This window comes from Syngnathoides biaculeatus, chromosome 6 (genome assembly GCF_019802595.1).
Source record: "Syngnathoides biaculeatus isolate LvHL_M chromosome 6, ASM1980259v1, whole genome shotgun sequence".
Lineage (NCBI taxonomy): Eukaryota > Metazoa > Chordata > Actinopteri > Syngnathiformes > Syngnathidae > Syngnathoides > Syngnathoides biaculeatus.
Window position 1 is genome coordinate 4,677,162 of NC_084645.1, and position 17,379 is coordinate 4,694,540.

The 17,379-nt window shown below is 41.7% G+C and overlaps 1 protein-coding gene across 3 annotated transcripts in view; it reads left to right on the top strand.

Annotated features, from left to right (window-relative positions):
• Nucleotides 1–17,379, top strand: part of LOC133502276 (paired box protein Pax-6-like) — a 66,966-nt gene that overhangs the window by 27,373 nt on the left and 22,214 nt on the right. For all 3 annotated transcript variants that reach the window (XR_009795423.1, XM_061822898.1, XM_061822899.1), the window contains exon 5: nucleotides 1,146–1,304. Coding sequence is in view for 2 of the 3 variants with exons in the window: in XM_061822898.1 (XP_061678882.1) it covers nucleotides 1,146–1,304 (159 nt within the window). In the remaining variant the exon portion in view is untranslated. The remainder of the gene's footprint in view (nucleotides 1–1,145; nucleotides 1,305–17,379) is intronic.

A 17,379-nucleotide genomic window follows, 5' to 3' on the forward strand; every position in this document is an offset into this window, starting at 1 on the left:
TGGGGCTGACCTCACCTCTGTTGGCAACTTATTCCATTTGTGTGCAGCATAATAGCCAAATGCTGCTTAACCATGTTTGCTTTGGATTCTGTGCTCCACTATTTGACCTGAGTCAGTCGATCTCAGAGCTCTACTGGGTTTGTCTTCCGTAAGCATTTCTTTCATGTATTCAGGACCTCAATCATTTAGTGATTTATAGACCAGTAGCAAAACTTTAAAATCTGTTTTGAAGCTGACTGGAAGCCAGTGCAAGGACTTTAGGATTGGCGTTATCTGCTCTGACCACTTTGTTTTGGTCAGAACGTGAGCTGCAATATTCTGAATGAGCTGCAGCTGTGTAATACTCTTTTTGGGGAGTCCAGTCAGAAGACCATTACAGTTGTCAAGTCTACTTGAGATTAAAGCATGGATGAGCTTTTCCTGGTCTGCTTGACAAATACTTCACTCGAGATATGTTTTTCAGTTGGTAGAAGACAGTTTTTGTGATCGATCTGATATGATTGTTGAAAGTCAGGTTGGAATTAATCAGAACATTAAGGTTTCAGATTGGGTCTTTGGTTTTTCAAGTTAGAGAGTCCAGGTGTTTAATAACAGCAATTCTCTTTTCTTTATTGCCAAAAACAATTTTCTCAGTTTTGTTGTGATTTACTTGAAGAAAACTTTGGTTCATCCAGTTATTTATCTGATTTAAACAGTGGCACAATACCTCAATTGAACTGTAGTCATCTGAAGACACTGCTAAATATAACTGTGTGTCATCTGCTTAGCTATGGTAGTCAAAATTAAACTTTTGAAGAATTTGACCCAAGGATGGAATATACAGGCTGAACAGGAAAGGTCCAAGAACTGACCCTTGAGGGGCCCCATAGGTCATTGCCATCTGCTAAGACCAAGCACCTCCAATGGTCAAAAAGTAGCTCCTTTCCTCCAGGTAGGACCTAAACCATTTAAGGACCATTCATTTAGTCCTACCAAACCTGTTTAGCAGTATATTGTGATCTACCGTATAAAAAGCCGAAACTTGCTCGCTGTGCTTATTGTCAGATAAGGTGAGGGGATGAATGATTCACGAGAGACCTCCTGATGAACAGCATGTACTCTTTTGCTTGTTGGAAGTTTGTAACAACTAATATTCTTGGTTTCAGAAAATATGTGTTCTCAAGTAGAAGGAGTGGAAAACACAATATCGGCTAGTTCCATCAGTGAAGATTCAGAGGAGACACAAATGAGGCTTCAACTGAAGAGGAAACTGCAGAGAAACAGAACATCATTCACCCAAGACCAGATCGACGCACTTGAGAAAGGTGTGCATCTATTTGTGCAGCAATTTTTACCTCTTTAAGTGCATGCAGGCTGCATGGTGGTGCAGCTGTAGAACGTTGGCCTCACAGTTCTTGTTCTATGTGAGGAGTTTGCATGTTCTCCTCGTGCCTGTGTGGGTTTTGTCTGGTCATTCTGGTTTCCTCCCACATCTCAAAACATGCATTGATTGAAGACTAAATTGCCCTTAGGTGTGATTGTGAGTGTGACTGGTCTGTGTCGCTACAGTGAAGAGAATAAGTATTTGAAACCCCTATTATATTGCAAGTTCTCCCACTTCGAAATCATGGAGGGGCCTGAAATTTTCATCATACGTGCATGTCCACTATGAAAGATATAATATAAAAAGAAAATTCCAGAAATCACAATGTATGATTTTTTTCATGATTTACTTGTGTGATACAGCTGCAAATAAGTATTTTAATACCTGTCTATCAGCTAAAATTCTGACCCTCAAAGACCTGTTCGTCTGCCTTTAAGAGTCCACCTCCATTCAATGTATTATCCTGAATCAGATGCACCTGTGTGAGGTCGTTCACTGCATAAAGACACCTGTCCACCCGATACAATCAGTAAGACTCAAACTTGTAACAGGGCCAAGACCAAAGAGCTGTCCAAAGACACCAGAAACAAAATTGTACAACTCCACACGGCTGGAAAGAGCTACAGAGAAATTGCCAAGCAGCTTGGTGAAAAAGGGCCGCTGTTGGAGCAATCATTAGAAAATAGAAGAAGCTAAACATGACAGTCAATCTCAATCGGAGTGGAGCCCCATGCAAGATACCACCTCGCGGGGTCTCAATGATCCTTGGAAAGGTGGGGAATCAGCCCAGGACTACACGAAAGGACTTGGTCAATGACCTGAAAAGAGCTGGGACCACCGTTTCCAAGGTGACTGTTGGTAATACACTAATGTCATGGTTTGAAATTATGCATGACACGGAAGGTTCCCCTGCTTAAACCAGCACATGTCAAGGCCCATCTAAAGTTTGCCAATGACCATTTGGATGATACACGGGAGTCATGGGAGAGTTCTGTGGTCAAATGAGACCAAAATTGAACTTTTTGGTCAGAATTCCACGAACTGTGTTTGGAGGAAGACGAATGATGAGTTCCATCCCAAGAACACCATCCCTACTGTGAAGCATAGCATCATGCTTTGGGGGGTGTTTTTCTTCCCATGGGAAAGGAAGACTGGACTGCATTCAGGAGAGGATGACCGTGGCCATGTATTGTGAGAGTTTGGGGAACAACCTCTTTCCCTCAGTCAGAGCATTGAAGATGGGTTGTGGCTGGGTCTTTCAACTTGACAATGACCCGAAGCACACAGCCAGGAAAACCAAGGAGTGGTTCCGTAAGAAACATATCAATGTTCTGGCGTGGCCTAGCTAGTCTCCAGACCTAAACCCAATAGAAACTCTCTGGAGGGAGCTGAAACTCTAGAGAGATCTGTATGGAGTGGGCCACCTCTGTAATTGCAAATAAAGTGTACTGTACCAAATATTAACATTGGTTTTCTCAGGTGTTCAAATACTTATTTGCAGCTGTATCAGACAAATAAATCGTTAAAAAAAATCATACATTGTGATTTATGGAATTTTCTTTTGAGATTATCTCTCTCACAGTGGACATGTACGTACAATGAAAATTTCAGACCCCTCCATGGTTTCTAGTGGGAGAACTTGCAATTTAGCAGGGTGTTCAAATACTAATTTTCTATTCACGGTATGTGCCCTCCAATGGGTTGTTTTCACGTGACGTCACCCATTGGGGTGCCTCGAACAGTGGCCATAGATCGATCCCTGAGCTCCCATTACTCCTATGTAGGTAAGGTGGACATTGTTTCTAACCGCATTTATTGAAGACGCGACCGACAGCACATCGAGCCCAGACTGACTATTAGGCTACCTGGCATACACACATCATGGGACTCAGGAATGCGTAACAAAGACGCAGTATTGTGCCCAAGATCTTTTACTCTATGTGACAGAAATCACAAATGATGAGCACTTACCTGTATGGTAACACGGAAAACAAAAGGTGGTGGAATATTATTTTTTTAATATCGAGGCAAACTCCATTTATTCCTTTTTTTTTCAAAAACTAAAACCTGTAACCTGTAAAACCTTGCCACAAGCAAACTGAAATATTTATTATTTAAAATTTGATGGCAGAAAGACAAAAGAATAAACAAATCACCAAATTCTCAAATCTTTCAAGTGACGAACAAAAAACGATCTTAACTGCAGTCGGCACGGTGGATCAGCTAGTAAGGCATTGGCTTCACACTTCTGAGGACCCGGGTTCGATCCCGGCCCCCCGTGTGGAGTTTGCATGTTCTCCATGTACCCTGGGTGTGATTGTGAGTGAGAATGGTTGTTCGTCTGTATGTGGCCTCCAATTGGCTGGCAAACAGTTCAGGGTGTACCCTGCCTCCTGCCTGTTGACAAGGGGGATAGGCGACAGCACTCCCCGCGACCCTCGTGAGGATAAGCGGCAAAAGAAAATGGATGGATGGATCTTAACTGTAATGTTGGCCTTCTGAAAAGAGTATAGCTTAAGCTTGTTAGCTTAGTTGGGCGACACATGAGCACGATGCAGGCTGAGACCGGGGAGCAGGATAGCAGCGTCGGGCAATCATCCACAACGCCAAGTCAGCATGAAGCACATAGCCGCGGAACGTCCAAAGTCTTTCGTCGAAAGAGTTAGACGATGTCCCTGCTTACGCAGCTGGACTTATGTACCGGATCGTGAGGCTTTGAAGAGTGTGCCAACTACTAACTCTGGAAAAAGCTTCAGCGAATTGGCGAAAGTTGTTGAAAAAAAGTCAGAAGAAAAGTCAGAAGGCTCTCTGATGGTTAGCAAGTCCTCTCTTGTGTACTTGAGTCACGAGACGCCCATGAAACACAAAAACACAAACAGTAACGGAGAGTATTCTGTAGACTTCCACACTGGGTATGTGTTAGGTAGAGAGGTGAAATGGCAGCGCGCAGTGCTTCAGCAAAAAATGTGACGTCAGTGAAAACAACCCATTGGTTGGTGTCAGGTTCACCAATCAGACATTCATTAAACAGGACAAAAAAGGAAGCAAAGACACCAGTTCAAGTCTCGGGAGGAGAGAGGAGAGGAACTGTCTCGTACAATTCACGACTTCACTCTCTGATTATCCTCTCCTCACCACCTCTATTTATTTGGTTTCAAAACAGCCCTTATTTACATGAATGGTACAAAAAGGAGACGGGTGAGCAAAACATAGTTTGAAACAAGGTGTACATGTTTGTTCATGTGCGTGTGCATGTGTGGAAGATTGCTGAATACATGTGTGGTCATCATTTCTTTAACAGGCAGCAGTTCTAACAGTTCTGATGATTAGATGTTTTTGTTCTTGCTATTTCCTGCTAGGAGGCTGCCACGTTATCTAGGGCAGAGCGAAGCATTTCTTTATTGGAAGCAAATGTATGATAATTATGATCACAATTATTCCTACATTTCCCCCCTGTTTATCCTACATTTGCTACCACGTTTTCTAGAGCAGAGCAAAGCATTCTTCATTGCAGGCAGAGACAGTAACTGAATTGGAGCAGAGCAAAGCATTTCTTCATTCCAGGCAGAAAGAGTCACTGAATTGGAGCAGAGCAAAGCATTTCGTCATTGCAGGCAGAAACAGTAACTGAATTGGAGCAGAGCAAAGCATTTCTTCATTGCAGGCAGAAACAGTAACTGAATTGGAGCAGAGCAAAGCATTTCTTCATTGCAGGCAGAAACAGTAACTGAATTGGAGCAGAAGAAAGCATTTCTTCATTGCAGTCAGAAGCAGTTACTTAATACTATTTACAATTATTTCTACATTATCCTCCTGTTTATCCTACATTTGCTCAAATCCTTAAATCATCAAATAGATTACCCTTTCAGTTTACAGTTGGAGGAAAATATAGCACTAATTACTTGTAATCTTCTAGATCAGAGAACAGGTCTGGAAGAGAAGTCATAACGTCATCATCGTGGTCAACAATTTCTGCCAATTTTGAATTTGTCAGGGCAATAGCAGTGGTTATAAGTTGGTTAAGTCATGCCTTTATGCAGGGAATACAACAACATCCACACGATGCAAGAATAGCTGCAAACAGCGATAGAAACTAGGACAGAGAACACCAAATTTTTAGATTTGTCAAACTTTTTTTTTTTTCCCACCACTCAGATCTGGCTGATGTGTTTACACGAGAGTGCTCCATGTTGTGGTTCAGGGTGCGGAGGCCTTGAATGGCCCTTGTGCATGACCCATCAGGTGCTGTGATATTTGGAATAAACAACACTGGTCACCGAACATTGAGCAGTCGCCACCCTTCTCGGCCGGGAGCATGTCGACCGCTATGCGGTTCTGGAATGTCATGAGTGAGGTTGCAGCTGGTTGTTCCCTTATGGCAATAAAGCCTGCTTCCATATAATTACCTAGTTTCTGTACATTATAATTTATGTAGTTGATTCTGTCAACATTTTTATTTAGCTATCCATAACAAAATGGATTCCCATCCTGCAGCAATCTCGTTAACCAATTTATACTCATCTGGTATGCAGTTGGGATGCCATTTGCATCAATGTATGTCAGATATCCATCTTTCCAATAGGACCTTCGCCTTCGGGAGAACCCAAGAGGAGGTCCAAAGATGGATGCGGCCAATTGTATATCCTCTGCTTTGGATGGAAACACAGTCACAGATAAGAGCAGTGATACCAGTGTACACGTTCCTGCTGCATTTATCAGTGTGTCATACAACGTTTGACCAACACACCACCACAACAAATCGCTGCATGGGAGCAGTGGGGCAGTTTGCAGATGGATATCATGACACCATGTTTTGTTGGGACTTCCCACCTTAAAATCTGTCCCTGTAAAGGTAACACAGGAGAAATTAGCCAATGCAACATTAGTAGAAAATATCAGGTAATCATTTACTGCCTTAGTTGTTGGATAAACACTTTTCCATTCCTGACAAGTGGTGTTAGGAGTTTTTTTAGTCATTACCTCCAGGGTACATTGTGTTGGGATTTCTGTTGGAATTACACGCATTAGTGTCCCAGGGCCCATGCATGTGATGTAACTATAGTTTACCTTGTTAGCTGCATTTTACATTAATAACAACCAGTTTTGTTTCCTATTTGTAAAAAAGATAATCATAATAATGAATTATGTTCCTCAGGCTTTTTCGGTTAAAATACTCCCTCCATAGTATACGTACTCTTTTGTATGGCATTCGGGTTTAAGATAGCATTTAATTGGCAAATGGTGAGAAGAAAGTGGGGGTTTCCTTTAGCATAAGCCCATAGATGGAATCCCCAGCAATTAGACTCTGCCAAGGAATTGAAAAAGTGCTGAACTGATTCACTGGGAGGCACACATGGAGTCCTCCTCTCATGTCTCGGTGACTCCCGCATAGTTGTTTACCAATGTTATTTGAAACGAGGTTGCGCTTCTTTATCTTATGTGTGGTAAGCATAGTTGACTGAGTATAATTATTGGTTCTGTTGTTATGTATTTTTGTCAGCGTTACAGTTGTCCAAAAGTAGCATATGAACAAAAATATCATTCCGGCAGTCAATGTTGCAGCCCAACATGCTATCATATTATTTAGCCATTTTGAAGTCGTGTCGACCAAGTCACCCCTAAATGAGTCAAGTGTCTTTCAAATCTTCACCAGCCTTCAGGTATTTTCAGATACTATAATCTATAATAATAAAAAATCTGCACCCATCGTATGCTGGTCTTTGCTCACGTTTCCCCTTGGGTGACTCAGCTGAGATGAACTTTTACAGTGTGTAAGGTGTATCCACGTGTTTCTTTCTGCTATTTTGTCCATGTCATTCAGCTCTTGCTCAGTCTATGCCAGTGTTCAGATAAAACTGCATGTACAGTAGATGTTAATTCATAAACAGACATAGGATGAATAAACAAATTATAAGGTTATTAAAGCACAGTAACTTGTTACTTTTTTTTTTTAGTGTAGTGCAGGGATGTCGAACTCATTTCGCTTGAGGGCCACGTTGTAGTTCGGGTTTCCCTCAGAGGGACATTTCGAGTGAAGGCAGCATGAGATCGATTCCCGCTCAGTGATGGTGTCAACATCTGCACTGCGACTGGCTGGCGACCAGTTCGGGGTGTAGTCTGCCGCTGCCCGAAGTTAGGTGGGATTGGCTCTACCTCTCTCTCAGAATAAATGCAGAAGGGTTGCATCAGGAAAGGCATACGGCGTAAAAAAATCTAAAAGACAGTTACTGCCGCACCACCACGACAATGGCACAAAAATGGCTTTACACATCAATGCTGATAAAATTCCCAATTTGTTTCTATGCCTATAAAATTGATTCATTTGAAATTTCCTGGTGACACGCCATGAGAAAACAGTTTTTTTGTTTTTCAAGAGAAGTTAATGGATACACAGAATCCCCCAACTTTTTTATTTTTATTTTTTTTGCATTTGTTATAAATTAATAGCATTGGTATTAACTTTGGATCTGTGCAAACAACACAATCTTTTGGACACGTTTTTTGTATGTAGTTATCCAAATTGTTTTGTTTTTATTTTATTTTATCTTTTTTTATTTTGGGGTGGGACGTTGAGTGGTTCCCACAGGTACCACTCGAAGAGAAAAATGAAAATAACTGGTAGCGTTTTCATCCAACACCCAACAGTAAAATTTAACTGTTTAGTTGCCATTATGACAGCAGTCTCACTCCCATGTGTAGCCGGACTACAGCAACCTTGGCAGTGGGAATGAGAACAGCTATCTTACAAGTGGCCAATAAAAACAAATTAGTTTTGTTTGTGTTAACAATGGTTTCAAAAACAAAAACTTTCCTACAATGAACAAATGAACTCAAGTACCCCCTTTGCAATTTTTTAAGATGTTTGGGGTTGTTAAAAACTCCTGAAAGGGACCCACTTGTGTGTTTTTTTTTCCCTTCATCATTTGTCTATCTCTCATTGTGTGGAAAATATTGGTAATTTGTATGGTCTCCCAAACAGTGTTTTGAATGGAAGGAGACCCTTACGTGCTTGTAATGTATGTATAGTTAGACTAAATCTATCATTGTGTCCAAATTGCCCCTACGTGTGATTGTGAGTGCGGCTGTTTGTCTCCATGTGACCTCCAATTTGCTGGCAACCAGGTCAGGGTGTTCCTTGCCTCCTGCCCGTTGACAGCTGGGATAGGCTCCAGCCCTCCCCGCAACCCTTGTGAGGTTAAGCGGCTAAGAAAATGGATGGAGGGATGAATGGATGTGTATCTTGAGGAAATTGACCACGTTTTGGATGCACATTCCCTTGTGGATTATGTCACACACAGGTCAAACAAGCCCTACAAAAAAGTTTTTTGCATACAAGTTAAATCCATGGATCATGTAATACCTTTGTACCAGGGCTACCATTCCCCCTGTTGAGACCTGAGACTTCCCATGGCTCAAGATTGCTGCCCACTTACAAAATGTTTTTTGGTAGAATTTTTTTTTTTTTTTTTTTTTATCTGTGCTGACATAATTCCCATTTTGTAATGTAGTACCTTATTTTTTCCACATTTTTAGTTCTACTGGTAAGCTTTGTTGTTGCATTTTGTTCAACACATCTCAAAGTATGTCTTCATTTGTTACATGGTCAGCTAATCCCATAAAGATTTTGGATGCTGCTTCTTTTGCTATTTTATCTGTAAATCCATTTCCTAATGATTCTTTGTCTCTATTTTATGTGTGTACTGCACATTTACATATGGCTATTTCTTTTGGTAATTGAACTGCTATGAGCAAATTTTGTAGTAGCTATGCATGTGTCACTGTGTTCCCTGTAGTTGTCGCTATTCCTCTATTTTTCCAGTATTGTCGGTGTAGATTGTGATACCACCGTGAATACAGCAGCATCTGGTCTCAGATTGTTTAAGACTGTCCAATAAGATATTGTCTGTACAGTTCAGTCGTCCCAATCCAAACCTGGTTCTTTTTCTGTCCAATCAGGAACATTTCATACTACCAAAACAAATTGTCCCAAACTCTTCCACTCCCGTTGTAATGACGTGTGTGGTGGTGTCCATTCCTTGTGTAGTGCACTTAGTTTGTCAGTCAGTCTTGTTCCTGTCACCACAAATGATATACCATCTGAGTACAGATAATCATGATTTTTTTCTGGTGTGGGTTGTTATAAGTTTACAGTATCTTATACTACATAGTCACATGCAATGAGTCACTTCATATGTCATTTTGTGGTTGTTCAATCACGTCTTGAGCTGTTTGCAGCAAGAAATCTCCTGTTCTTGTGGGAGGTTTGGAATATCTAAGATGTAATAATAGAGTGCTGGATTCCTATTTTGTAAGATATTTAACTGTCCTCCCAGTAATTCCTTTTTTTTCTTTTTACTTTTATTTTTCCTGCCAGAGAGGGAATTAAGCCCAGTCCTAGTTTCAGCAAGCCATCTCTTCCCCAAAAACGTATGGGGCAAATTAAAATGTTGCATTTGGGAGCATTAGTTGTGACATTTTTGATGGGGAGATGATTGCGCTCTTCCTCATCTGTGGCCACAATTATTAAATGTTTCGCATAGAGTTCCATAAATTTCTCCTTCCTCTGTCAGAAAGGTGTCAACTTTCTTTTTCTTATTTTGTAGCACTCTTTCTGCATGTAGTGCTTGGTTAACGTAATGTTACCGGGTGCCAGTTGGTTTGTCAACCCAATGTTTTTCAATCCATTGTTTTGTAGGATTATTTGAATTTGCATGAAGAGCATTTTTTTAATTGCCCTTGATACACACTCCCTGGAGTGTGATCTTCAGGAATGCCTCTGTTTGCTTTAAAACATGCAGTCATTCCAATTATATATTCGTCATTGGTATTTTATTTCTCTCTTCCAATGGCAGAACAATTTGTTTTTTTTTCTAAATCTAGCAGAGGTGCGCGATATTAACCCTCAAACTCCCTGCTGCTGTGAGAAAGTAATTTGCTGTCATCCACATTTATTATACTTCCACACCATTTAAGTGGTAAGATTTTATCAAGTCTTGCGTTCCCTGGACTAATTGTGTTACATCAACTTTATGAGATGTGATACCTTTTATGGCCGTTTTCACATCATCTTGAGTCCAACTTTTTTTTTTTTTTTTTTTTTTTTTTTTGGTGTGTGTGTGTGTTTCTCTTATTTTACCCTGCAGGTTAACTGTGTTTATTTTTTGTGTGTATGTTGAGCTGGCCAGCAGTCATATTGTTTTTTCCACAAATTTAGATGTTTTGTTTTAGTAGGACATTTGCTTTCTACAAACTTCTTGTCCTTACACATCATTATTATTATTATTATTTTTTCAGATGTTGTGTTTCAACTATTTTGCTATTTATCAACTATTTTGCTGTTTGTTTTTCACCTGTTGGAGTCAGTGGTTCGCCTAGGGCGACTATACTGACTTCCCCCTGAACAGGGTGACAATTACGTTCTGTTTGAGGTAATTCTCAAGCTTCTACCACAAGTGGCGGAGAATTCTTACCTCTGCATACTCAAACAGTTGTCACTCAATTTCCTGTTCAAATGAGGTAGCGAACCTCCACTCACACTTTTACACATGCACACGTTTCATGGAGCTCACGTACAGGACACACCTTGCCCTTTTCTCAGTTTTATAGACTAATTAGTCTACTCGATAGTGACTAGTATTCTTGAGGGTTGGTTCTGCCGCAGTCACCCAGACGCGCATTCACTCATTCCTCATGAGTGTGGGAGTTTCCTACTCACCAGAGATGTCTTCACTTCCTTCGGCTTCTCGTCAACCCTCAGCCTTCAGGCGCAAAGTCGAGGCCCAGTCCCGGAAAGGGTCTCAAGTGCCGTGGCCACGGTCTTTGCCTGGACTTGGAATGCTGAAATGGAAAACAGCACCTTCAAATCTGAGAACATGGTCCTGAGTCGGAGAAGGGTGGAGTGCCCTCTCCAGGTCATGCAAGATATCCTACCTCAAAGCGGCCAAAATTAGTTTTGTCCACCAGGTGTGCAGGGTCTACATTACAGATAGGGTGACAATCTTGGTCATCAGCGGCTCAGAGATGCTCTCAAATAAAATAAAATCAAAAGCATTCAAAAGCAGTCATTGCATGACTGTGCATACGAGATAACGTGTGCTACGCCACAAGGTGCTTTAACCGATGCAATTACAATAGTATAAAGCATATTAGATCCAGGATAAGATAACTAACATTTAAATATTTACAGTCAAGGCACAGTTGTTACTAAAATGAAAACAAAAATAAGGTGTCTTTAGTCTTATTGCCCATGTCCAAGGCATTGGTCATATTATTGCATGTTTGTAGTCTGTTTCTGCACAGAGAAGTAACAAAAACAAAAAAGAAGTGCATAGACTAGATAGGTATCATAGACTTTCATTACAGTGGTGAGGTAATGTTTATTTTCAGTACTGTTGAGTTCAATGTGTCGATGGCTCTAGCTTTTCTGTCTCTTTCAGTCTGTTTGTTCGGGTTTTGTGGGAGCTGTAATGGCAGCAGATTAAACAGTTGGTGACCAGGGTGGAAAGAGACTTTAGCAATATTAGTAGCTCTGCTATGGTAGTGAGAGCTTGCAATGTCCTCCAGGGAGAGCAGAGATCATCCAGTGATGTTCTGGGTGCTGTTGATTACTCTTTGCAGAGCTCTCCTGTCTGCTGTTGTCCACCCAGCATATCACACTGTGATGCAGTATGCAAGGATGGTCTCCATGGGGGGTCTAGGGGCAATTTAGGGGAGGCAGAATGGGATGATTGATTGATTCAGGGAACAGTTGATGATTTTTATGCCGCCTTGGCCTACAAGGTTTCTCTTCAAGTCAACTCTGGCAGTGCTGTACTGCGCCTAGTCCCCTGAACTGAAAGTGGTATTAAGACATCTCGGTACCTGAGTCTTCTGGGCCATCCAGAGTTTTTGATTGGGAAAAACCTGAATCCGTCTATTAAAAGTTACAGTGTCTAGGCAGTTTTTCATAGGAAAGAAGTCTCTGTGTATTTCTGGAGGTTCTGGTTTTCAAATAATTCCCAAACTGTGTATCAAATACAATCCTGCAGCTGATAGTGCATATGGATGGATCAGTGAGAATGATTGAAAGCTCCCTTTTGACCAATCAGTGAGCGTCATTTTCTGAACTCTACCCATGCTATCCACATCCGGGATCTTGTACCCACAAAACAAAGAGATCGGGTGCTTACTTTTAAGCCTCTGAATTGAGAGTGTATAGTCTTGCTTATATCCGATTCGGAAATATGGTCCTTCATTGTGGCTGGGGAATGTGTCATGGAGATGAGCGCTATCCAGAGAGATTACTGGGAGCGTATCTGGTGTGCTTTCCCACCCCAAAGCAAAATTTGGACAAATGCTGGATTAAGTCTTGTGGTCGACCTCATGACCAGCTGAACCTGTCAAAGATAAATCAGCACAAAGCTATCTGTTCCAAGGTATGTTACTCAATTAGTCGGTGTAACAGCTATAAAGTACAATGATGATGAACATCTCCTGGAATGTGACAAGGGGCTTGCACTACAAATTGACAAAGACCATCCTATTATTTTCACGATTATCCATTATTTATTTTATTATTTTAATCTGTAGTTCATATCAGTCTGACAAAGAATTGTTTTTCTTTTCCTCCTTTCTGTTGGTCGAGCTACAACTACTTCACTCATCCGCACTGGTTTGATTTTGGATCCTCTGGGTTTATTCCACTGCTGTGGCAGAGACTTGCAGATTTGCTCACACGGCACATGAGAAAAGTTATGGAATTTTAACCTTTGTAGAGTTTAAATCAAACCAATAATATGGGAGCACACCAACACACACCAACCGGCCAACACATTGCAGAAACCTGAACTGGTATTCCCATTTGAGAAACATTGACAATATGAATACATCCCTATTGAAAGTAATTCAGGCCTTTCTGTCCACTCTGTCGATATTTGTGATACCATGGGCACAAAGAAAACAGAAATACTTCAGGGAATTCGCTGTAAATTGCCCCTAGATGTGATTGTGAGTGCGACTGTTGTCTGTCTCCATGTGCCCTGTGATTGGCTGGCAACCAGTTCAGGGTGTCACCTGCCTCCTGCCCGTTGGAAGCTGGGATATGCTCCAGCACTCCCGTAAACCCTTGTGGGGATAAGTGGCTAAGAAAATGGATGGATGGATGGATGGATGGATGGATGGATGGATGGATGGATGGATGGATGGATGGATGGACATGATCCATGGTTTTAACTGCTCTCGTGGGACTCTTAACATGCTGGTCAAATTTGGAGAGAACAGTTTTTAAACATGCTTCATTCATTCACAATCAACAATAAAAACTTGGTCGGGGTGGGGGAGCTGTTGTTTTTTTAAGTTAAATACTGTGCTAGTGTTAGCATCTGGCAGGACAGCGATGTGAAGGAATATCGTGAGCTCCCTCGGTAGATAAAAAAAATCTCTACATCTGCAAGTACATTGAAGAAAATAAGTATGTTAACACTCTGCTAAATTGCAAGTTCTCCCACTTAGAAATCATGGAGGGGTCTGAAATTTTCATCATAGGTGCATGTCCACTGTCTTCTTCTTCTTTTCCTTTCGGCTTGTCCCGTTAGGGGTCGCCACAGCGCGTCATCTTTTGCCATCTTCGCCCATCTTCTGCATCTTCCTCTCTAACCCCAACTGCCCTCATGTCTTCCCTCACCACATGCATAAACCTTCTCTTTGGTCTTCCTCTCGCTCTTTTGCCTGGCAGCTCCATCCTCAGCACCCTTCCACCAATATACTCACTCTCTCGCCTCTGAACATGTCCAAACCATCAAAGTCTGCTCTCTCGAATCTTGTCTCCAAAAAAAATCCAACTTTGGCTGTCCCTCTAATGAGTTCATTTCTAATCCTGTCTAACCTCCTCACTCCGAGCGAGAACCTCAACATCTTCATTTTTGCTACCTCAAGTTCTACTTCCTGTTGTTTCTTCAGTGCCACAGTCTCTAATTCATACATCATGGCCAGCCTCAGCACTGTTTTATAGACTTTGCCCTTCATCCTAGCCGAGTCTCTTCTGTCACATAACACAACCGAGACCTTCGACCAGCTGCTCCAACCTGCTTGAACCCGTTTCTTCACTTCCTTACCACACTCACCATTGCTCTGGATTGTTGACCCTAAATATTTGAAGTCCTCCACCCTCGCTATCTCCTCTCCCTGTAGCCTCACTCTTCCCCCTCCACCTTTCTCATTCATTACTTTGGCTAATCTTCATTCCTCTCCTTTCCAGTGCATGTCTCCATCTTTCTAATTGCTCCTCTGCATGCTCCCTGCTTTTGGGGCATATCACAATATCATCTGCGAACATCATGGTCCAAGGGGATTCCAGTCTAACCTCATCTGTCAGCCTATCCATGACTACTGCAAACAGGAAGAGGCTCAGAGCTGATCCCTGATGCAGTCCCACCTCCACCTTAAATTCTTCTGTCACACCAAAGCCACATCTCAACATTGTTCTGCTGCCATCATAATTCAGGGTTCATACTCAGTCTGACCAAAAAAATTTAAGGGCTTTTTAGGGGCATTCTTAGGGGCTGACACGAAAAATTTAGGGCTGACACGGAAAAAATTTAGGACCATCGTGGGAAATCAAGAGTAAGGTAAAAAGACTCACCCAATGGTGCCATCAACCGTTCTTGGTTCATCAAATGTTCCAGTATCTCAGTACCTGTGACAGTGATCACCTGTCGCCCCTTGTGGTAGTTCTCATTGATATGACCATTGTCAACGTCTTCACATAACAGTATAAAGAAAAACAGATTCTAGCTACAATTGCAACGATATACACAAATGTCTTCTACTGATGTCTGTTTCAGCACCCCGACTCTAGCTCCTTGAGCCTACCCAGTGCCTCCTCTATTTGTTGCTGCAGAGGTGCCAAAGTGGCTCTCTTGTCCTTTGCTCTGCCTCTGAGTGCATTGGCCTCGGTGATAAACCACACATTCCTCTTGTCTTCTGCCTCCTCACACAGCCTGTCACCCTTCTCAATAAACGTAGATATGTCAGTCTCTATTCTGGCTTTTTTGGCTTTGAGGCAGTAGAAATGAAAAGTGGGCAGCGATGCCAAAAGTAGCCAGGTACGAAGTCTTCCTTTCCCCACAGTGGTAGTTTTTAATTTTGGCTGGACAACTGTAGGTGTGGATTAGGGATCGCAACCAATTACAAATAACCGGTTATAACTGATTTTCATTTTTTTTTAACCGAAATCGTAATCGGGCTTTCGAAATCGGTTAAAATTTCAGATAATTTCTTCCAGTTCCGGTACTCCACATTGCGCTATTTTTTCAACATCATTTCCACTTTTTTCAAGTTTCACAGTGAGAGTAAAGTTGGACTCAAAAGAACATTCAGTTAAATCAAAGAAACATCAAACATGGCATCGAAGAAATGCTCGGTATACTTTAATGCCCTTTCTGAAAGTCCAAAAGAAGAATGTCAACATTAAAACATTTTTACAAAAAAAACCCCACAAAAATTTACCTTACACGAGTGCGTTGTTGAAAGCCACATTCAACAAGCTTGTTTGTCAATATTGTAAACAAACTTCCACATTACCGCGGAGTAAATTAACGATCGATGGTGAAGCGCCGGAGAAAAGGAGTCGGAGGCAGAGTGTCACACAGGAACAAAACTTGTTTTATTGGCAGACATCAAAACACTACTCGCATAACGGGGGGAAATCTGTGCACTCGTCACTCCAGAAGAGCAACAACAAAAAAAGTTCCGCACCCCAACTCGAGTCCCGCGGGTGAATTATGTAAACACCCCGATGGTACCGGTTTTAAAACCGGTTAATCGTTTTTTTGCTACAGGTGTTCAGTTAAAACCGGCTATGAAAGTACGCGTTTTTTTGCAATCCCTAGTGCGCATGCACTGCTAGTACCACTGCCTGAAGTTGATGCTTCACTATCTTGATATTTTAGAAAAAGATTCATACCAACGGAAGATGAGAAAGTCTTCGCCAAATCAGCGTGTCTCCTGTTTTTCCGGTGCGACTCCAGCGCTTTGATGCCCATCTTTTCAAGCTGGTAACTCTGCTTTCACAGATGACAGTAAAACATGTGCCAATCTTTTGGATCTCAATGAACCCAGCTCCCAAACTCCTTACTTTCAACCCAAGCTTCTTGAAAAATGCACTTCCCCGTGATAAAAGTTGGATCGATGAAAGAACTACGCTAGTCGTAACGAAGACGAAGTGAAATGCCTACTCACGGAAACAAACAATGGAACATCGACAAGATGGCGACTAGTTGTCAACACGGTGACTTCCGTTGACAATTTCCGGCTGATTTGGACGCCAGACGGATCGTTACTTTTTTTTTTAAATAAAAGATTAATTTATTTTTTAGTGAGAATTTTGGCGGTAGAGGTCCTCCCTTTGATTTTTTTTTTTAATGTAAGGCTTTTTTAGGGGCTTGACCGGTTTTCACGGATTTTAAGGAGTTTTAGGAGCCCTTAAATGCACCTTTGAAAATTTTGGGGTTTTTAGGGACTTTTAGGGCCGCGTGCGAACCCTGTACATGTCCTGTACTATTTTAACATACTTCTCTGCCACACCAGACTTACGCATGCAGTACCACAGTTCCTCTCTTGGTACTCTGTCATAGGCTTTCTCTAGATCCACAAAGACACAATGTAGCTCCTTCTGACCTTCTCTTTACTTTTCCTCAAGCGTCCTCAAGGCAAATAATGCATCTGTGGTACTCTTTCTCGGCATGAAATCATACTGTTGCTCGCAGATACATACTTCTGTCCTGAGTCAAGCCTCCACTACTCTTTCCCATAACTTCATTGTTTGGCTCATCAACTTTATTCCTCTATAATTCCCACAGCTCTGAACATCCCCTTTGTTCTTAAAAATGGGAACTAGAACACTTTTCCTCCATTCTTCAGGCATCTTTTCGCCCGCTAGTATTCTGTTGAATAAGTTGGTCAAAAACTCCACAGCCATCTCTCCAAATTGCTTCCATACCTCTACCAGTATGTCATCAGTACCAACAGCCTTTCCATTT